Source organism: Lagopus muta, chromosome 17 (genome assembly GCF_023343835.1).
Source record: "Lagopus muta isolate bLagMut1 chromosome 17, bLagMut1 primary, whole genome shotgun sequence".
Taxonomy (NCBI): domain Eukaryota; kingdom Metazoa; phylum Chordata; class Aves; order Galliformes; family Phasianidae; genus Lagopus; species Lagopus muta.
In genome coordinates this window covers 7,139,837-7,163,081 of record NC_064449.1, presented here as the reverse complement: position 1 = coordinate 7,163,081, position 23,245 = coordinate 7,139,837, and the positions used below count along the sequence as shown (strand labels likewise).

The 23,245-nt window shown below is 45.6% G+C and overlaps 1 protein-coding gene across 18 annotated transcripts in view; it reads right to left on the bottom strand.

Annotated features, from left to right (window-relative positions):
• KDM2B (lysine demethylase 2B) overlaps positions 1-23,245 on the bottom strand; it is a 103,473-nt gene that overhangs the window by 54,644 nt on the left and 25,584 nt on the right. For 14 of the 18 annotated variants that reach the window (XM_048963815.1, XM_048963827.1, XM_048963820.1 and 11 more), the window contains 4 exons: positions 23,074-23,180; positions 13,956-14,049; positions 12,901-13,054; positions 2,506-2,621 (listed from right to left, as the gene is read on the bottom strand). In XM_048963815.1, the coding sequence (XP_048819772.1) occupies positions 2,506-2,621; positions 12,901-13,054; positions 13,956-14,049; positions 23,074-23,180 (471 nt within the window). Of the gene's footprint in view, positions 1-2,505; positions 2,622-12,900; positions 13,055-13,955; positions 14,050-14,441; positions 14,662-14,718; positions 14,830-17,001; positions 17,120-17,716; positions 17,736-23,073; positions 23,181-23,245 lie in introns of those variants that run through there. The other 4 variants (XM_048963831.1, XM_048963829.1, XM_048963830.1 and 1 more) reach the window with 4 other exon arrangements.

Genomic DNA, 23,245 nt, shown 5'->3' with positions numbered 1-23,245 from the left:
AAGCAAAACACACCAGAATTCTATTTTGAAAACATTTATCCTTTAAGATTCCTGCACGTTTTTTCTTGGATTTTTTTTTTTGGGGGGGGGGGGGGAGGTGTTATTTCCAAGTAACAGTACTGACGTTCCCATCTCTTATCAAACTTTAATTGCAAGGTTTATATTTTGCTACAGTCTTGAACTCTTATATTCTTCAGCTGTACACACAGGTTTGTTACAGTAAAGCTGCCTAAAAGCACAAGTCTGCAAACACAGGCACAGGATGCCCAATTCACACTGCTAGCACAATGCAGCACAAGAGCTGAAATAGTTACTGTAAAGTTGGGGAAGTTCTGGGCTGTTGGCTTACATTGGCCTTTTTTGATACCCTGAAGTATTTTTTGAAAGGGAAAATTATAAAGAAAGACATTGGACTTCAAAGAAAATCAAACAAGTCAAGGTCTGATTTGGGATCCCCAAATGTTGCACTATTCCTTCACAAAAATCAGTGATAGGACATTTTAAAAGAGGCAAATATCACACTCTGAGAACCTTCCCATAGGATCAAGCTACCAGTGACTTTTCAAAGGCATTTCAGTTAACTGTCTGGCAGGTCCCTAAAGGTTACAAAAATACCTAACCATAATGGGGCAATCTGCCTCCTGCTATAAAAGCTTTGGAGATCAAAGCTGCATCCAGTTTCCTCAGAAAGGCCTGACATGAAGCACTACTAACCAGTTCCAACTCTAGCAAAACGTGTGGCTTTGGGTTGCTAAGTCCAGTGAGAACAAGATGTCAGCTCTTCTACTACATCAGGAAGAAGAGCATTTGCTTGCCATCTTCCCCACAGACATGAATGGAAATAGTTTCTTTTCCCTTCAAGTTGCCAGTGCCAGTATCTATCACAACAACGCACCTTCACTTTGAGGAGGTGCTGTACATGTACCCTGCACCATTGGCTCTCATTTACAGACACTAAGAACCTGCCTGTGCCTGGCACCTTCATGTAGCCCCAGTCCACCTCTGGCCTCCTGCTCTTTCTCTGAAGGGCTCCTACAGCTCAGCTCAGCTCCCTTCACTCTGCAAAAGAAGCTGCTGAGTCCCTTCTAGCTTCTGCTATCAGAACATTTTCTTGTTCAAGTCCCTTTACTCCCAGATACTTCACATTCCTGCCTTGGGAACATCTACTCAAAGCCAGGCTGAACTCTACTCTGTCCCTTATTTCCACTCCTGTTTTCCACTACATTCTTTCCGTTCTAGCTGCTCTGAATTTCAGCATTTGCCTTTACCTGTCTTCCTCTAGGAATTCATTTTTCTACTTAAGATTCCTTCTTCCCATTAAAATCACTCTAGGAAACCAAACGCTTCCAGCACTGCTTTGTGATGTGAAGATTACCAGGCCTTGCCACCTCCTGCGAAATCAGGGAGCAGCCCCTTCCCAACACAACACTGGCAGAGAGGCTGGCAACAGTCTTCCATGCACTGAGCTAGAGATGCACTCCTGAACAATGTTGGTGTCTCAGATGAAGGCATTCTCACACAAAGGAAGATGATCTGGGGCAAAAAGCCCACTTGGAGCCAGAATTGTGCCTTCCTGTAGAGGTGAACACTGAACACTACTGATGTATGATTTTAAGACTTCCTAGTGATGAAGCACTGCAGCTTCCTGCTGTTTTGCAGCCCATTCTCCATGAGCACTTCACCCAGCACATGTGCCAGTGGTTTATCAGCACCATTGCAATAGCCAGCTACAGAAAGCCTCTATCTAAATTTGCATCACATTGCTCTGATTGCCTTGCACAGTTTATTTAACAGCCTAGTAAAGTAGTGGCACCTCCTTTGGATTCTGATACTTTATGAAATTCAGCCAGGAACTGAAGTTTATCAATGAACAGCATCACTTTCACTCCCAACACAGAGGCTGCACGGTCACCTCCTCCAGGACGCCGGACCCTTTCTAGGCATATGCTACACCCAGATGAACATCACAACCTTCAGTCTAATGTCTCAACCCAGCCTCTGTCCCACGACATTTTGCACTATATTGAGTCACTATAAAACAAAATCCTGCTAAGCACAGAAAATGCTGTTTCATAAGCAGCTTCTCTGCAGCTTTCTCACTTCAGCTGTGGACAGCAAAACCATCCCAGACCCATTAGGTCTCCATTCTTAGATGTCTATTGCCAGTGTGCAAAGACAAACAATCAGCAGGGGATTACCAGAAGTACAGGCACAAAGGTCTGTGGTGGCAATAGGCTTCTGTGCAAAAGGGGATGTGTTTAAAAAGTTCAGTGGGCAAACAGACGATACAGAACGGACGTGTCTGTAGGAAGCAGGGGAAAAACAGATGAGTAAATGCCACTAAAAATAGCCAGCATCTGAAAGTCTCATTATTTCATGTTTACCTCTCAATCAATCTGACATGGAGATCCCACCAGCTCTAGTTTCTCAGAAAGGAATACAAGATAGAGACAGATCACAGTGACAAAGAACTGTTCAGTTAAAAAGAGAATCGAGCGTCCTTACCCTTGTTCTGTCCTCAATTTCATAGATGCGAAGCTGCATGGGAACATTAAAGCTATGCAGGATATTTCCACCAAACACCAGAGAATCTACTGGAGTATAAACCGCATGTATCCACCCTAGAGAGGGAAAGCAAAGAGCTGAGAATGCCTCGTGCTATGTAGTATTACAGAGCAATTTATCATCACATTTTAGCAACCCCATAAACCCCATTCTGTGGGGGATGAGAGGTTAAAGCTGTGACACGTTAAATGGCACCAAGACTAATAATAGCAGAAGGCAGCATCTTATGATGTACATACAGTCTCACAACCCTCTGTATATTGAGCACTATTAATCCACAGAACAGTTACAGTGTTTACTGAGAACACGCAAGCTTGTGACTCAACCACATCCATGACTAAGAAGTAAATTCAGTCTGCTCTACATTCTTGGCTCTTAGACAATCTTCTGGCACCTCCAGAAGGGTTGCAAATCATGTTAGCAGTGGTGGTGGGCTAGGGCTAGAACTGGACTGAGTCACATTCAATTTGTTTCACTTCAGCACCAGAGCACACATCCTCAGATATCAACAATTTCAAGTTATTACCAGTCCTCCTTCAGAGGTGAAAGTTTCATATCCTATTATCAACTTCCTGAAGCAACCGAAAATCTCTCAGTCTCCAGTTAAGAGACTTAACATTTCTAGTACTCAATCTGATGAAATTGCCCTGGTCCCATCCTGGAAGGGACCAAATTCACTTTTCCCAGGCTCCAAAGCGAGGGAAGAATTTTCTACCACAACAAAAATCCAGGCAGAGCAATTCAGGCAGCCATACACAAGCTCTTCTGATTCTGCATTGTTTGCTTGGGATGTCAGGAGCTGAGGGTCTGGCTATGCAAGACTGTAGCCTCTGATCTCTGCAGTGAAAAAAGAATTGATTCTGCTAATGATCTGGGAACCACAGAGACCAGATACTACATTTTTCCCCCTTTTTAATAAAAAGCATTACAATTTATAAACCAGCAGATAGCAAAGCAACACAGAGGGCAGTCAATTTTCTTCTAACTGTGCAGTACTTTCTATTAAAGCCATGGCAGCTTCCCTCCTCTTCAAGACCAGTGAGAGAACAAGGAAATGCCATTCAGATACAGGGTTCTTCAGCCAGCAGCCACAAAAGCCATCTTCTGCTACAATCCTTAAGCCATAAGGGCCAGCCGAGCTACATCCCAGAAGTCCTTGAGCTACAGCAGATGGCAGAGGCAGGGCTTTCATTTAAGGGCATATCAGTAGGAGTCAGGAAGGAAAAGAAATCAACGCAGGAATTTTTTCCCTGCAAACATCACTCTGCATGCATTTTTCTGAATTTCAAAATCACAGAAAGGCTGAGGTTGGCCAGGACCTTTGGAGGTCATCTGCTCCACCCCCCGCCTGCGCCAGGCCACCTGCAGCTGCGTGGGACCACATCCAGGCAGCTTTTGAGTATCTCAAGGGACAGAGATACCACAGCCCCCTCTTGGCCACCTGTGCCAGTGCTCAGTCAATTTGCAATGATAAACGTGATGCACAGAAAAACACAGGTGGCTTGTAGCTGTGGCACCTCAGGTATTACCACATCTGTCCTGCTCCAGTTAGCCTAATTACAGAGTCCCCTGCTACCATTCAGCATGTTTGAAAATCAAGAATAACCAACTAGAGAGGATTTTTTTTTCCCTTCCTTTAAGGGTAATTTAGCAACCATAGAAAAAAAAAACTTCAGCTAAAGCAATTCATCCCCTCACATGAAATACATCAGTCTGCACTAAGAGCAAAGTACTGGCAAGATTAATGACAATCCCGATCCTGGTATTTGGGAAGTAAAAAAAAGATGCAAGGTCAAGGCATTTAATGCTTCCATCAGGTAATCAAAGATTTCTAGAGTTTAGGGGAAAGAATGGAAACCCTGCACTGAAGCATATCTGCTGCTGAGTCCCCAAAGCTAACTTACTGGATAGGTGGCAAAATCGCTGGCAGAGTAATTCAGTTTGTCAGATCCAGAGATGAACAAACTGAAGCTCCAACAAGTGGAACGCCTGGTGCACAGCTACACAACTGCGTGGTGGCAGAGGTCAGGGCAGGAGCAGCCAGTTACCAGCACAACACGGAGCAGCCCTCACCACTGGCTTACATGGCAGCTCCACCAGCACACGTCAATCCGCGTACAAACAGATTGAGAGATGCAGCAAGTCATTTCCATGGAATCTTCATCATCATCATTCTAAATACAGTCTGTTATCAAAGAATTACAACCCAATTAAGAGCAACTGATTAACTGAGCTGAAACCTGGCTTTCTGGACATCTGTGAAAGGTAAAATAAATATTCTTCATTTTACAAAGAAGTAAAACAAACACCATCAAAACACACTTCTGTTTTTCAAGTGCCTCTTTTCAATACAACCCACTCAGTAGCCTCTTCCTACAAACTGTATTTCCTCAGTGAAAATTCCACACTGGAGTGCAATCGATTTCATTTTTTCCTTGCTCTTTGGGTTTCAGTCTCATCACAAGCTCCCCAACCTCTCAACTCTGTCCTATTAAATGTCAAGGATCTTTGTACTAATGGCCTCTGGACTTCCTTGGTAGCAGCCTCAACATCATCCAAGAGAAACATGAGCCAATGATGCCATGAGCCAATGCTCCAAAAAATGGGGTCCCAAACACGGCAGTTCCTCAACAGAATGATTATCTAACACAAATGGAGCTTCAGTGTCGTTACTGGAAAGCTAGAAGAGATGCAAACTAAAGGACTTCCCTAAAATACTTCCGACAACATCTGGTTCTGCAGATAATAATTAATTCCCTATTTATGTTTATAAAACAGATAGCTACTCATTAACAAACAGTGAGCACTTCAATCGACAGATGTAAATGCCTACCTTCTGAACTAAGGCCCTTTGAGATACACGTATTTCCAATAATCAGACAGAAAGACCTGTTCCTTAATGACATACTTCTCAACAACAAAGCACTGAAATCCACTCGGGTTAGGAAATAGATTAAAAATAAACCAGAGATCAAGCAACCCACAGAAAGCCAGTGACCATAAAAACCTCGGAAGTCAAGTTCCCTACCTCTATCCAAAGCAGAGCAAAACAATTTCCACGTATGGCTCGGAGATGAGTAAGGACAATATTTGGGTGCCCCCCATTCCACATGGGTTCCAGGGACACGCCGGATCTCCAGCAGCTCACTTGCTGCCACAGGGAGGGCACAGCCCTGGCAGAGCTGTCACCTGCTGGGAGGATCTTGGCCACTCAGCTGCAGAGCGTTCTGCAGTCACACTGCATCCCAAAATAGTTTCAGCTTGCCTGAGGAACACGGAATATTAAAACTGCAGAGACACAAACATGGAGAGGTGTGTTCCAGGGACGCAGGACACTATGTGCAAGATTAGTCTAAAAAAGATGAAGAACTGACAATGTAGAAAAACACAGGAAGACTGGCACAGAAGCTATAAGGAAAAAAAAATCTGTTCTAACATTAACAAGAGTGTGTACAGAGAAAAACTGAAGACACCAATACCAGAAAAACAGAAGCAGGAGGAAAGAGACAAGCAGAAAGCAGGAAACACTTTCCACAAGCCACACTTTCAGGAAACACTTTCCACACACTATTTTGTGGAAATGAGCTCTGGGAAGAGATAAACTTGGATGGCACATTCAATTAATTTCTACAGATTAGATGCAAGCAGAGCTCAAATCGTGAGGAGGATGAATGTTCATTGTGACCACAGAGAACAAAAACACCCATGTTGGAAGCCTCCCAGCTGTAATGGCTTGTAAAGAGAGAGACCTCCAAAGAAGGTGCACATACCCACGAGGCAGAAATGAAGGCCACTGGGATTGCTTTACCATCATCCACACCCATGCACCCTGCCTGCACCTGAAGAGGGGCACCAATTCTCCCTCAGCCATTGCTTTCTGCTGTTTACATAAACTCTGGCACACTCTGCTGCACAGCCCTGGGTGTTCCACGGGTTGTTGTGGGGCAAGAGGTGAATAACTTCTCACCTTGGTAACGCTCTGAAAGACAGCAATATTCTCTCAAAAAAAGAAAAAAAAAAAATGTGGAGGGGCTGCAACACAATAACACCACAAGTGTAATTTTATACTTAATGCTGAAAAAGAAAACAAACCAACCAACCCAACACTGGCATAGTAACAGAAGAAAAGGAGTAAAGATAGAAAAAAATCCAGAAGTCGAGACAGTGTTCCTTTCTGGTTGAAAGACAAACAAAAGCACCTGCTGAACATTATCTAAAGCTACTACTAAATCATACAGATGAGACACACAGAGGCTGTGTGGCCTCAGGGATCGATCAATAAATAGAAAACTTCCTCAGAGGTGATCGGTTTCAGTAGGCCTGCCTCACCAGCAGCGCTGCTCATCACGGCAAGGCCAGCCCTCCCCTGGCAGAGGCGCTACGCACATGTAGGCAGCGCTGCTCCCCGCAGGTCGGTGATGCTGGTGCAGCCCCGTGCCATTTGTGGCACGGTGGGATCTGCCCACTTGGGTTTCTTTCTGAAGTTATCTTTTTTATTTCAGTTCTTGGTGATTAATGAGCATTTCTCTCTTCTCAAAATAATCCTAGATTATGAAGCAAAACCAGCGCTGAGCAGGAATTTTATTGGCGAGACTCTGAAATACCCTCAGCTGCTTTACAGTTACAAATTGTTCCACTGCTGCTATGAAAGGCTTGAATATTTAGATGTTATCATCTCCAGTAAATCAAGAAGGTAAAATTAACAGTAAAAAAAAACCTTTTCTGAACAGCTAAGAGAAAGATACAATCTCATTATCTTATGAATTTTATCAAACAAGGATCATTAAATATTGCAAATTTGTTAGATGATTTCAGAGGACTGCAAATTCCTACTGCACCTTCAAGAATGCAATTATCCATCTGTGAGTAATAAAAAAGATTATTAACAAGTAAAGCTATGGGGCAAATTGACTACCAGCTCCAAGGCAAACCTACGGTACATCTGCTTCCAGCAGAAACTGAACAGGTATTTTGCTTTATAACATAGAAAGCATACACATTTTCCTACAATTCTATAGCAGCTTAGTCTGGAAAAGCTGAAACAGTCAAGTCTCAAAAAGAAAAACCAAAGTGACAAGAGATGACCTTCCAGTGGACACTGCCAGCAAGTGAGATGTTATTTCTCCCCGTTCAAAACGAATGGTTGTGTCATAATGGCATCCACAACCAAGTATAACGAGGAAATGCCACGTTTACCTTTTAAGAGTAAAAACTTAATTTGTCCCCAGCAATGTAGGTAACTCAGCAATTCTCAATCTTACACAATTTGATGGGAATCAGGCAGAGCACTGCAGAAGAACAGAACTAAAATAAAAAAAACAGAAGGTTATGCTGTCACCTTCTATCTGAAAGCAGACAATCGAGGCAAAAACTCTCCTCTATGATGCTCTTCACTGATCCCCATCGCTCGATCCTCACAGGTTCCAGGCATGGAGCTTCCATTAATGTCAGGGGAAGCTCCTGAGCTGGAAAAAGCAAACAGCAACCGAAAATAGCCAGGCAGTTGCACAGCCCTAGCACAACTCCCTGCAAAAAAATATTTACCGGTCAGATTTTAATAGCCCAACATCCTCCTTGATAGAAAGACTGCGTGCTACCTTCTGGCCCCATTACACAATAATCCATCAAATACTGGCTGGCATAGCAGAGGCCACTTGGACCTCGCTCTTACAGCAGGCAGAACCGTGCTGATAACCGCTGATGCCGTATCTGCAGCGCTCTGCATCCGTGCTGGTTGCTGCCTACAGTCTAGCACAGAACATCCCTTTCTGTTCGTTTTCCTTCCCAAAAAACATTCTTCCAAGAAAAGCCATTATTTCTGCATTTGACTGAAAACCAGAAGTTTGGAGCACTCTCAAGTTACCATAACAATCATCACAGAACAATGAGAATATTTTGCTCGACTGTGGCTCATTTTTCATCTCTCAAGAAATTAAGAGATTTTAATAGCATCTTTCCATGTGCAAGGCCCCACGGCACATTATAAAGAACATTAAAAGTAAAGCAACACAAACAGCTTTTCTCCTCCATGGAGGACTGCCAAACTCCAAGGTGAAGCACAGCTTTTGTAAGAGAAACGTGCAGCCACACCAGAGAGAAGCTTAAGAGAAAGCAGAGAGGCACACCATGCCAGCTGCCAGCAGGTTATCTTCTCCAGATTTTGATCATGGGAAAGGCTCATAAATCAGTGCTGCAGAAGTCTTTGACAATGTCTAATGGCAGCACATCATTCAGTTCTTGGAAATGTGCAGTGACTTCCTGCACCTCGGATGGCATCTCGCTTGGACTGCTACCTACAGGTGTAAAGACGAGCCAACAGCTCACAATGGCTTGTATAGCGGAGTGTTTTGGAGCATTTATGGAATTTTTTCTTAGAAGGAAACAAATGACCTTAGCACATCTCATGCCACTGCAATATCTTGCCTGTAGAGGACAACACAGACGATACCCCATCAGATCCCTGAACATTTACCATCAAAACGACAGATAAAAGAGCAGCTGGATTGAAAAAGGACGACTTTTTTCATTTTGGTTAAGCTTAATTTTGAGCTTGGGAGCCAAGTTTAGAAGAACACAAGAGGAATGAATACGGTATTCTGAGAAACAAGATGAGAAGAGAATTCCAGACATAAAGCACCACTTTAATAACAAACAACTCAGAAGGAAAAAAAAAGCACAAGGAAAGAAGCAAAAGGTGGTTTACAGGGCATGGGGACTGGAGAAGATAAAGGGTAAGAAGCAGGGAGAGAACAGGGTCCACTGAAGTCATTTGGTGGCGTAAAAGAGGAAAGCTATTTACTTTCAAAGCAAAAGGACAAGCACTAAAAGCATTCAAGAGCAGGCTAACACATCTGCACTGACTTAGTGAGCAGTGCTTTTCTAGCAGGCTGCAGAGAAGCAGCAGTCATCATCTAAGTGAAGAACAAGTGGCTGCATACAAGCCAGAGAAAATGCTTCCAGTAATCCTGAGCGGCAGAAATCAGGGGGATGCTGCCCAAACACCAGCTCAGCCTGCCCCTCACACAGTCATCAGAGACACCTGAATGCTGTCTCCATAGTTTACACCTCAGAGTACCCAAGTGCTCTCACTTGCACATCCCCAGTGCAAACCATTGCTGAACACACTCCCTGTACAGCTAACAGCACAAACAACTCTGGACAAGCTCTACACTTGTGACTGATGACACTGTTGTGTGTCCCTGCTGAGACAACAGCTGCACACTGCGATTACGCTCTTCCTCTTTGGGAACATCACAGTTTACACCTCAAAAGAGAAGCACTCTATAAATGCCCCTTCTGGTTGGCAGATGGATCAGATATGCAGCATGCACTGTACACTACCTCACAGCAAGACGCTTTACCTTCCCCACATTTCATCCATGTTGAACACTGAGCCATTTGAAGGATTAAATATTTCTTGTGATAACATACACAGTGCTCACAGCCTAGGGCCACAGCATTCTTTACTAATGTCTTTATTAACAAGGACAAGTGATCTCCCATCCTAGGAAAACAAACCAGATTTCTACAGGGAAAAAAAAATTGTGCTAACACAGATAGTAACTCTTGCTTCCTTCTCCTCTTGATCTCTCAGCTGCTCTCACATCTTGAACATTAGTCTGGCTACAATCCTCAGCACGTCAGAAAGCATTGTATTTGTCAACTGGCAATTAAATGTTGACATCAGTTTAGATTATTCTAACAGAAAAGGCCACATTCTTCGTTAAATTACCACTTTACTGCAGACTTTACCAGAGTTGATCATCCTTGACTCATCAGTGGGAACTGGTAAAGTAGGAGGTGAGAGCTTGTAACAGCGCATCACTTGTTGGGAAGAGCCCTACAGTGCCATGAAATGTGCAGCTTGGGTCCTATGCAAGGCAACAGACTCAGCATCCCTCAGAATCCCAGCTTAACTTCCCCCAAGCCCATAGCTGGGAGGGCCTCCTAAAATACTGCAAGGTGCACCTTGACCCACAGTGACTCACTATGCTGATAATACTTGGACAATTTTCTCCTTGATTCCACAGCTGTGATCATGCCTCTCAGAGCTTTCCAGGGTTAGGAGCATAGGTAGAAATTAACTGGTTTTAGCCTAATCCTGAAAAGACGAAGGCAGTGATGCAGAGGGAAATACCCCGAGGCCCTGGTGAGCACTATAATTATGCCTTCTGAAAGAATAACTCCCATTCTTGTGCAACTGCTTTGTAGTTTCAAGGATTTACTGGATCTACTGCTGATCCTAGATTCTCAAAGAAACCTTCCATCTCCCACAAGCCTATGATCTTACTCCCCCATGTGTCTTGTTACAGCCTTCTCTACCTGCTTCATCCTTTGCGCAGTGATGATATAACAGCATTGCTAGGACCACCCCCAAAAATGACTTGAAAATGAGAGCACAGCAGGATATTTTATGCAAAAGGCCCTTCACTGCGATGCTCTTCATTCACAGTCCAGCTGAGCACTAATTTTACCATTCCACACTTTCTGAGCACAAGCCATTGCACCCGAGTTGAGGCTGGTTAAGAGTTTATCAGGCTCAACTGAAAGCATGGGACAGACTGGTTTTATAGGCACCCATTACCAAAGCCCAAGCACTAAGAGCTACAAAGCACATACAAAACACATCCTAACATAAACCACTGTGATACTCTCACAAATGACAGCAAAGGTCACAAGAACTGACCTCTCTGACAAGGCTACGCTCAATTTGACCTGGAACAATTTCAACCAGGCATTTTCTACTTTTTTAACTAACGTGACAATATTGTTGTTTCACATAAGAGATCTGTGAAGGTTTCTAACGATATACAGCAAAACAAAAACCTCTGAAATCCATCAGGTGCTTAAGGAGAAGTTATTCATATCTGTCTTTCAAACATGCCATGGGGCCTACAACAGCTGAGGTATTGGCATTTCTGTGCTAGGGGTGTTCCTAAGAAAACAGAAACTATAGTCAAAAAAACATGTGTGGGAACACTTCAGCCACCATGCTGCAGTTGTGTCCTGTATAATCTCCCACAACTTGTTATATTCCAGCTGCTGAGTGTGACTAAACTAACACACAGAAAGTCTTATTCGTAGGAGGCTGCTCACAAGGGAACAAAGATAAACATGAAGATGCAGAAACGGATCTAAGCAAACAGCACAGGCACACTCAAACACCCAGTTCAAACAGTAACAGCACATTCTGACCTGTTTCAAGGGAAGACCTAATTCCTTTAATGGATTAACTCCTCCACCCTCCAGGTCCTTTTACCTGTCACCCCCAAGCTGATTCTGACCAAATACTTACAAATGTGCAAATTTGCAGACGTCGGTTGATACTAATAATGCTTCCTAGTTAGCAAGAACATTATCAATGTCTTTTCATGACATGCATACTATCCATCTCTAAGACTAAAAAAAACCTGTCACAATCTTATCTCTGCAAAGTAATTCTAGAAGCTGAAGAACTACCAAGCAGTCCTTCTGTCATGTAAAAAGGCTATCAATACTTATTTCCCTGGTAAGCTCCACTAGACAGAGGCAATGTATTATATCATTATAAAGAAGCTTGCAGACCCATAATAGTCAGAGCAAAGCCTGATATCGCCTGAAATGAAGAGCGTTACAGATTGCACCATCCGTAATCCATTCTAGGCAGCAGAATAAAGGTCTGAAGACATCAGCCTTCAAAGCAGCAACTGTTTGGCTGCTTTGCAGGAAGAGGCTGAGTCGTGCAACCTAGCCACTGAGGCAGGCAGCAGTGTAAAATCATGGCCTGGACTACTGGCAGACGTCCATACCCAGCACACCCTCCATCAGCACAAGTGGTGAAGAATTATAACCGTTAAATAACATTGTTTCACCACAAAGCAACTTTGATGGAGTGTAACACCTGCTCCTCCACACAGTGCAATCTCCACTGGGCTCCATCAGGAATCAATCCACCTCAGACCACAGACAGTGGCAAAGTCATAGATAACAAGCACAGGTTAATCTTGCCAGAAGAGATCACTGGTCACTGGATATACTTAACAGCAGTTTTACCTCGGAATAACAAAAACAGAGAAGTGTTTTTCCAAGAAAACCAATAGCAGTAACAATAGTCACAGCACCTCTGAGCAGTGGTGGACTGACAGCCCCAGAGAGCCAGGGCCTCCCTCAAGTGATCACTGCATGCACATCCTCAGTTTCAACGAGACAATTCCTGGGAAATCAAACGCATTCAGCCCCTCACCTTTCCTTGCCACAGAGAATAAAGAGCTCAGCACAGGCCTTAGATGTGAAGAACTGTTTTACAGAGAGCCAAGCACAATTCCAGTGATTCCAAAAACAGTTAGCAAGTGATACCTGAAGGAATGAAGAATGTATAGCCTTGTTTCAGTTCAATTCTTTGGCATCGTTCCACCCTGTCTCCCAGAAAGATATCACTTTGCTTTCCTGAGAGAACCCATTCTTCATAAAGTTCTAGATTCTGCAGAGTAGGCGGAATCAGCCAGAAGATCTAAAAATAAAGCAAAGATGTAACTATTATCCACAGTCAACAAAAATACACAGCTAAGAGATTCCAGGAAGTTTATCCTACGTTAGAGAAATGAATGCAGAGCACCAAGCCTGCTTTCTGCATAAAACACATGTTTCAGGTATTGTACATTGAGGTCCAGAGCAGACAGCGGCAGCAATTACGTGCTGGAAGTGGCAAGATAACTGTCAGTTGTCATCTCTCTTCCATGAAACATTTCATTCAGAAGATGCCTGCACAATTCACTTTCGGTTCAAAACAGTATGTTGGTATAGCACAACTCCACTGTACACAGAGATTAACGGTGTCTGCACAACAGGGATGATCAATCTGTTCCACTTATATCAGTGCCCTCCTTACGCTGTCTACACTACAATTAGGAATAGCAACCTAAACCAGTGAAGATATACAGCATGTGTGGCTATGTTCACATTTTAACATTTCTCTATTCTGCAACACTTCAGCTCAGATTAATGTGCACACAGGAGGACCATGAAATCTCTAAAAGGATACAGTAAAGCTCCAGCTACAGAAGGTGACTTACGAGGGCACTACGACCCAACGAGGGTACACACAGCCACGTACTCCACATGACACTTCTAACCACACAGCAATAACATGCACAAAGTCACCGCCAAACAACACGCGCATTACAGATTTCAAACAAATCTCTTGCTTGTTTCATAAAGGCAGACAGTGTCCTTCCAGTTCTGCAAACTGCATCTACATCAAAGGTAACTGAAACAGACTGACAACCCACTAGCAAAGAAGAAAAAAAAAACAAACAAACAAGAAAAGTGAAAGAAAAACAAAAGCAAGCAACCCCTTCCCGCCATAAGAGGCAGAGAAGAATAAAAACAAACATCAAGCAAGGTTCACTTACCTTCCCCCCACGGAAAACGTGATACCACACTGAAGTGCCTCCAAAATCAATATGGAAATCAGTGAAGCATCCTTTCACACTCATCAAACAGTACCTGAAAGCAGAGCGAAGGACAAAACAGAATCAGTCTGAAACGTATTTTTCATGTCTTAATTTACAGAGTATTGCGTGCGCAACATCGTTTCCAACCAATCATATTTTTGCATCTACAGCACAGAGGTTTTTGTCTGTAATGATAATTAGCCTGTAACTGAAAAAAGTGCATCTCCAAGTTGGAGTTTGCTGCCTGGACAACCAGGAGCTCCCAGAGTCAGGGAATGGAGGAAGGCTGGCAGTTACGCTGTCAGAAGCAGCACAGCACCGCCCGCCGCTGGATGCTCCGCTGCACGCTCTCCTTCATGCTCAGACATAACCTTCACCGTGAGTTGTACACAAATAGCCTCCAAGTTTTGAAAAATCGCATTTGCCCATAAAAGCTCTCATCACCTGCGTGCCACCGCTGCCATTCCAGCAAGGAGTGGGGGGCAGAGACCTCGCTCGGCGAGCTAGCTCCTTTTTGTTCCCATCGCTCGGCATCCCAGTAGCAGGAGGCAGCCAGGCCGCGGCCGGCAGCATGGCCAGGCACCCAACCCGTCAGCTCAGCCGCTCGGTGCGGCTCTCCCGGCGGCGCCCCCCGCCCGCAGCCCCGCGGCCCGGCGCTGAGCGATGGCCGAGCTGCAGCGCCCTGCGGCCGCAGGAAACGCACACCGCTTAACCCACTAACCTCTTTTCCTTGTTCCGGTCTCCGTTTCATGGCCTGACTGGGTTTATTTTTTTGGTTTGGAGGTTTTTTTAGGGTCGGGTTTTTTTTTGTTGTTGTTGTTTTGGCTTTTTTTTTTTTTTTTTTTTTTTTTTGGTTACGGAAACAGTACCAGAAAGAGGAGGTGGAGGGAAAAATAAAAATAATTTAAAAAAAAAAAAAAAAAAGGTATCACAGCACCGTGCCTTTTTCTCGGCACATCCAGGTGGCGAGAGGCTCAGCAGTATGCAGGCGGCGTGCAACGTCCCGCGCGCCGATAGGCTGCGGCCGCCCGACCAATCAGCGCGGCCCTCGGCCCCAGGAGCCGCTGCCTAGCAACCGCCGCGAGCCCGGGCTGACAGGCCGGCACGCAGCGCTGTCAGGAAGGCGGGCCGGGGTCGCAGGGTCCCGCGCCGCCGCCCGCCATTACGGCTCCGCTCAGCGCGGCGCGCGGGTTCTCCTCACGGCGCCCCCAGGAGCGGGAGCGGAGAAATACCCCTGGGCAGCCGGGGTGCTTCAGGAATCCCAGCTAGCCCAGGGGCTGGCCAGACTCTCAACATGCTCCATTTCAAAATACGAGTCCTTCCCTCCCAAATGCTTTTTTTTTTTTTTTTCTCTTAAATTTCTCCTTTCATGTTGCAGCCCACCAAGATGTTGTTGATTACGAGAAGTCAGACAGAAATTAAAACCAATAAAAGCCCAGGAAGGAAGTCACCTTTCTTTGAGCCAAAGAGCAGAAAGTCACAGATTGAATCATGGCGAATAAAACAAGCCCTCGGTTTGCAGGCAGCACTGAGGACGAGGGGTTTGCATTGTGCTCAAGCAGAAATCCAAACCCTTTGGAACTGATTCCTTTTGTTCGTGGAAGGCGAGCCACGCGTGGCACGATCAGTTCTGTAGGACTGAGCTACCTGTGCAGACCCCGATCAGGGGGCACTGCGGGGCCCGAAGGTGAACGCATCATCCCGTGGCTGTGCCCATCCACCAGCAGCTAACGCCAACCTGAAGCTGTTGATCTCTTGCGCTCAGATAGGAAACAACAGCATTCGTGCCCTGTCGAACCCAAGTGTGGAGAATTTAGCTGTGTGAGAAAACACCCAGGCAGAGAGCAGCGCCAACGCACGTTTTTGTCCATTTCCTTCTGATTTCTTGCAGCTCTCTACACACAACCTCCATTCCAATCCAGGTGGGTGCCACGAGCCAGGCAAATGGTGGTTAACAAAAACATACAGCTCATTTTCAACTACAAAAACACCTTTTTCCACAAAGGAGCCACTACACAGCGTAGCTCCCCTTTGGTTTCTGCTGCTCACCCACCCCATCGGGCCGCTTTTGTCCGGCCCCGCAGCGTGGAGGGGCCGCAGCCCGCAGCCCTCCTGGCACAATGCCTTTGCATTGACCTCTGCGCTTCCTTCCCAACGCGCCGCAGTCACATGGCCCCGCGCAGCCCCACACACCGCTGCTCCAGCAGCTGCTGCTGCTGTGGGGAAAGGAGCAACTTTTCAGGTTTTTTTGTACTGCACGCACCCGCAATAATAGTAATTATTATTAAAAAAGAGCTGTTGCACGGTAACCGCACTGATAGAAATGCAGGGCCGCAGCAGGTAATGGGTTATGGGAGCACAACCCCAAGCAGTGTGAGGGGACACAATGTCAGAGGTACGCCCTGAGAGCACAGGTGATGCAAAGGATGCCCCACTTCAGTTGTTCTCCACCACATCCAACCCCTGCATAGCACCAGCGTGGGCTTTCCACCACCAGGCAGCTGCTTGTAATCTCCTATAAGAGAGCCTCCCTTCCCCACTGGAGTTTGTTTCATTCTCCAACAGCCGGGAATTGTTTAGGTTAACACACTGTTATTTTGGAGGAAGGGTCTAAGATATAAGGGAAAAAAGAACTTCCCCCCCCCAAAAAATCTGTGTAAAACCATTAGTGAAAGGATGCAGAGAAACATGGAGTAAGCTGTGAACTCACAGGGAAGATCATCCCCCAAAACAAGCACGGGGGATGATCCAGAGGAAGGCAACCACCAAGCAGACAGAGGCAGAAACAACACGGAGCCGCTGCTCCGCACGCACCACGCTGGCAGGCAAACCCACAATGCACTCGCCACGCATCGCTCCGAACCCACAAGCAAACAGCGAAACAAAGACAGCAGCGGACACGGCAGGATGCAGACGCGCACGGGCGCAGGCACGCGCGCAGGCAGGGAAATGCACATGCACACGGACTCGGGGGAGACGCGTGAGCACACGCAGGCGGCATTACCCTGAGCTCAGCTCCTTTTCTCTCGCATTAGGTATCGTGCACCATACGGCTCTATTCCCTCTGGCATTGCGAGGGCTCCCCTGCCACTGAGCTCAGCCCATAAACCACTCCCAAACCCCAGCAGAGGCTTCTGTTTTTTGTTCGGGCCAATGAGAAAAGTATAGCTCACTCTTCCTTCCTCCCAGGAGCAGCGCCGGCTGGTTGAAATCCCTAAGCCTGAAACCGAATACCACAAACCCATGAGCCGACCGCGAGAGCCAAAGCGGGGAGAAGGAGCGGGCCCCGCGGCGGGCAGGACGGAGCGGCTCCGCGCTGCCCCTCACCTCCGCCCCGGGTAACGCTAACGGCCCGAGCCACGCTCCCGCACGGGGGCCCCGTAACCGAAAGCCACAAATTACGCCGGCAGACAAAAGGAACCTTTGTCACCCGGCAGACACGGGGCCAGCGCTCGCGGCCCCTTCTGCCGTCCTCCGCCGCCCCACCCCCGCCCAGGCCCCACCGGCCCCCGCAGCGCCGACCCCGCCCGCAGCCCCTGCGGGAGGCCCGAGGGCCTCGGGTCCCTCACGAGGAGAGGGGGACCCGTCTTCCCCTCGTAGAAGGCCCGTGGCCTCCCCCCACGTGATGGGACCCTCACGGAAAGGGCTCCCCGTCTTCCCCCTGGCTTCCCCTCGTGGACTGGGGACCTCCAGCCCGCTAGCAGGGTGCGGGCACCCACCTGCAGCCTCGGGGCCAGCTCCACCTTCCGAGGGCACAGCGAAGCCCACAGCCCCGGATCCCTTGCCAGGAGCAGGGCCTGAGGTGAGGAGCTCTTCAGGCAAAGCATCGCCTCTCCAGACCACGAAGGAACTAATCATTAAAGGTGGAGCGTGCGGCAGGCACTTCAAAAGCACATAAAGGACCTGGTGCCTGCCCTGAGGGGGTTACAGGCTGAGTCAGGCAGACAGAAACAAGTACCAGATAAGGGACGGCCTCACTTTGCACTAGAGATTTTACAAAGCAACCAGAAATCCAGATCACACCGGTAGCAAAGACAGCAGTTGATGCCGACCTGGTCCCACCTCGCCCCGCTCCCATCCAAGATGCTGTGAAGCACCAAGGCACCGCTTCGCTCCTGATCCCAGCCTGCCTCCTGCTACATGCGGGGACCTCACGAGGAAGGAGTTATTTACATTCCAGCCATCGGATTTTGGCAGGGACAGCTCACAGAGAGGAACAGCAGAGCTGCACCCAGCTACCATTTCAAGACTGACTGCAAACCTCACCGCTATGGCGTGTGTTCAGCTAATGCTGGGGAGGTTACCTTTGAACTTTAAGAACTGAGAGGCCTCTCTCTTAATTGGAAGCTTAAATTTCTGAGAAGGCAGCGATGGCTGTGAAGAAATGAACCAACCTGCCAATTTGCAAAAACATGGCCTGTCTGCCCTGTGAGCACATGAAGCTGGAATAGCGTTCTGGCATCTGCAGATGCAGTGCATGTCTCCATCTTTGTGACATGGCTGCCCAGCTACACCACAAGGAGTTTCAAAGACCAGCATTTATTTCAGCTGTACGTGTGAGTCTGCGAGTCCTCCAAGCTGTACACAAGGGAGGATTTGACTCTAATGTATCAAATTGAAGACATAAAGTTTTATTTACCTGGCTAGCTTAAGAAGTTTGAGAACTCGTGCTTACTGGTCTCCATTTCTTGTACTTAATTATATCTGTGGGGCAGTTTTGTATCCAAAACAATTCACAAATGACACACACTGTGCACAGAAGTATCACACATGCATTAAACAGCACCAGGTTGCCTTGTGGGACCTGCGAGCTCCCTCAGTTCAAAGGGCAGTTTCTGTCCCCAGAGGCGCACCCTCAGCTTCTAATTAGACCACAGCTCCATGGAACATTTTAGCATCTGCTTAAATGCATCTCTACTTAGCAAAGGAATTAATGAATAGAAAGGAATAGATGGCTGAATAACTGCCTAGCAGAGGGAAAAACAGGGCTAACAGTGTATTGTATCAGAGCAGCACCCTTTTGTGAACAAGTTGATGTTTCATGTAAAATCACACAATCACGGGGGTCGAAAGGGACCTCAAGAGATCAAGTCCTATCCCCCTATATCATCCCTTATTGAAGGACAGCAGTGATATTAGAGATCTATTATAGCAGTGTGTAGGCATTCTAATAAGAAGAATTTTTAAGGCCAGAAGGCTGCTGCAGTGATTGAGGCTTGGCACAGTTGCTATTTTGCTGCCATTGCTTTGTGATCTCAGTAGCAGTGAGCTGCTGTTTGCTCTCCCAGCACCACATAGATCTGCACCTCACATGAACTGCAGAAGGACTCTGCCTGCAATCCCCCTGCTGTGATCTTGTCGTGCTCTTGCACTGCTTCTCAGTTGGCGCAAACATCCAAGCAATCATGTGATGGCTGGAATGGCCTAAAAAGTGACCAATTTTTCTTTATTTCTGAGTCGATTTTCAGACAGACCAATTTCTAGTCCAGTTTACTTTGCAGCTGTATAACAGCATGTTCTGGCAGTAAAGATGGACAATATGGGCACAGGACAGTTTTCCAGGGGCAATGCCAACTTACATCAGTTTCAATTTTGTCACACCACCACCTCAGCAGGCCAGTGCCTAACTTCTCACGTTTTCTTGCTGCTTAAGATGCAGTGCTTGGAAAGTTCTACTTATTTTTTTTGACATAAACTGTTCCTCACTTAATTCAGTCCTCTAAGGCTCTTATTAGGAAAGTAGTCATTTACTTACAGACAGATGAATAACCTCATTACCCTGATTTTTGATTTTTTTTTTTAAGTTAATGGTGCAAATCCAAGTGAAAGCCACAGCAGCCTCCAGCACGTGTAGCACTCCTAGTAACCGAAGCAGCGCAGCAGATGGAGCGTTCTCTAACTTCACTCCCAGCACGGAACTCGATGTGCAGGAGCCAAGACAGACATTTGTGTCTGGTAATGCCATCTGTGTCTGCAAAACTGCAACGCGCTCGCTGGAGTGCTTTTTGTTTGTAGGGAACACGTTAATGGTGGTTATGGCATACTGCAGAGTCAGTATTATGAGAACGCTAAAAACCAAAATGAAATGAAACAATCCAATTTCTGAGCAACAACAGTCAGAATTAAAGAATACGAATACTGGAGATTCGCAGAAACAAACGGGACATACGAAACAAGTGACAGCACTGACATTTAGCTCCATGATTGAACACAATCTCTTTAATAAGGGCTCATGCCCTCTGGGCACTCACAGCAATAGCTGGGACTGGTATCTATACAGGAAAGGGGCAGTGTGAATTCCCAGAGATGGAGAAAGCTAATCTCTTGAGGATTTCATATTTAAACTGGACAAGTTTAAAGCAGAAAAATCTCCTGAGAGTCACTAAGCACACAGAAACCACTTCCAGCTCAAGAAGTCCCTGCCTGAACTGCTTACAGTGGAAGTTCAGAAGTCTATTAAGGGGCTGCTTCATTTTATGCTCATGCTGTTTTCCCATTCTCCCCAGAGCAGCTATGACAGCAGGCAACAGCAGACAGGTTACCGAGCACCATGGAGCTTTGTCCTCATCCAAGACAACTTCTCTGGCACTCCTAGACTATCAATATTTGCTTTTAAATTTATCTTTGTTGCTTCTGCAGACCAATAAAAATTTTGTGCCACCAGTGCTGTAAATCATCTTTCTCTACCCTTTCTGCTAGATGATGCTCACTAAATAACCCTCTTACACTCTCACTCCAGCTGCATCATGCTTGCCTTTAACCCTTGTGCACAGTAACTCTCTTTCCCCACAACAAACTCCATTTTCACATTTCAAGCACCTAGTCTTTCACTGTTTAACTTCCCTTTACCTATCACATCTACTAGTTTATCAAGCTGCCAACCTCTACCTTCCCTTTGCTAGTGACAGCAACCTCTATGGTTACGTCTACTTCTTGAACAGGCATCCCTTCTTTCTAACAGGTCACCCCCCGCACATGGGAAAAGCTCCATGTCAAAATCTGTTGAATTGCTACTTCTCTAAAAATCCCTCCTTGAAACCTACCATCTGGCAGTTCATGATGCAAGTAGTGAACTGCAAGAACACACTCTGCTTTTTCTGCTAAATTCTGTTAGTCATGTTGTTACCCTATCCTTGAAGCCATCTCTGCCTTGTTTTGTTTACTGACTGCATTTTTTCCTCAGTATCTGGAGCACGCCTGCTCCAGGTAAGGGACAGTTTTCCTTGCTTCTTACTTTGTACAGCCCAGGAATCCTGAAGATCTTAAGAATCTTAAGATCTTAAGAACACGATTCTGTTCCTTAGTTTTAACTTATTATACATAAAGCATGTTGTTTAGTGGACTAATCACTTGGGAAGGGGAAACAATTTGCCCAAGTTCTATTTTCCGCTCTGACTGCACAACTTTAGCAAGTCACATAGGACATTTCCAGATGCATGTGTGAAACTTGGCACTCTTATCCATATCTGACGACCCTAACAAGCAGTTTGCTTATTCAGGATACAGTACCTTTAACTTCTACTGAAATCAGTGTGCTCAGCAAATTGCAGGACAGGGCTTCCCCCCAATGCTTGCCACAATGCCTCTCCTGTTATGGAGACCTGCACCTTCCAGAACATTTATTATTATGGAATAAGAGACAAAATGATGCAAAATGGACTGCACGCTTCTTTGTATATGTTAGTATCAATCTATTTTAGACATTACAGTTTGGAAGCAGTTCTAAGCAATTTGCAGAGCGCTAGAAGTTGGTTCAACAACAGAGTGTGAGACGTTGCCAGCATTAGGTCTGGCCAATAGAAAATGCCTCTAAAACAGAAACAGCAGTGAAGTCAATTTAGTGCTTCCAGGATTATCTGCTGCTCACTGGCCACACAAGTCAACAGCTGTTAAAATTATTAACAATAAATCCAATTTCTGTTGTTTATTCCTATGAAACTTCTTACAATGCATATTTTCAGGCCTCCAAAAGTGGTATGTTTCCTCTAATCTTTATTCCAAATATTTAAAAAACAAAAAGAAATAAGCCACTACAATTCCAAGAGGGAGACATTCAAACAGAAGGAGCACTGAGGTGATTTCATAGTAGCAAATTCATCTAAAGACTACAACTGGGATTGGCAGAAGAAGGACAAACTACCTGTGATCCTCATCAAACCTGTTCTGAAAGGGTCCTCTGCCACCAGAAACACAGTGTATGCAGCAAGTCCAATGCTTGGGAACTTCAGCAGGTAAGTAAATTGCCATGAATGGTAGAAACAAATCTCTGAGGGAGACCCACACCTATTAACAATGGACTGCAAGCTCATTTCACAAAGCATCAGCTGACAACTTTTCAGCCATTAGTAGTTTAGGACCTGGGAAGGATCTGAATCCAGCCTACAGAAGGGCTTTGATTTTACTGTATGAATTGTAAGACATCTGTATCCTGTGAAGGAGCTTTCTGGGCCAGTGCTTTTGGAGAATGGAATAGTTCGGGTGGAAGGGAACTCAACAGATCACTGAGTCCAACTTCCCACTAAAGGGCTAACCAACAGATAAAGCAATGTTAAGGGCATTATCCAAGTACCTCTTGAACACTGATAGGCATGGGACATCAGTCACCTCAGCAGGAAGCCTGCCACAGCATTTGACCACTCTCACATCTTTATCATTTAAGATCAGAGGTAGTCTGTCATTTTCAAAACAGTTGCTGAAAACAGAAATGAAAAGGTACTTTTTAAAGGGATTGGACTGAAAATGTACTCAAATCGTAGATTATTTCTCAGTTGAAAATATTTAGAAAAATTGCATCGGGAAATTTAAAAGGCATGCACATACATAATTCCTTTCCTAAAGATCCCAAACACAAGCCTTAAATCATGAAGCATCCATTGTAAAATTCTCAAATACAGAATTGTTCTCCTTCAAACCTGGAGCAGCCTATCAGCATTGCACTGCTTAAACAGATCAATCACATCAATTTCTCTTCCTGCTCACGGAAAATAAATAAATAAAGATTTTCTTTGCTTCTTGCTTTTGAGTTTAAAAGGAATTAAGCCAGGAGGTCAAGAGGAAAGCATTTAAAGAAACTTACTTCTTCACTTTCGGGTATTTCATCTCTGAAATAGCATTGGTAGCATCTGTCTGTCTCTCCTTCAAATGCTGTGGCCACATATTATCCACCCAGTCGACTAAGTCCACCTGGAAGCCCCAAAAATCAACTATTAGTCACTGAACACACGGTGGGATGTACCCCTGTTGGCTGG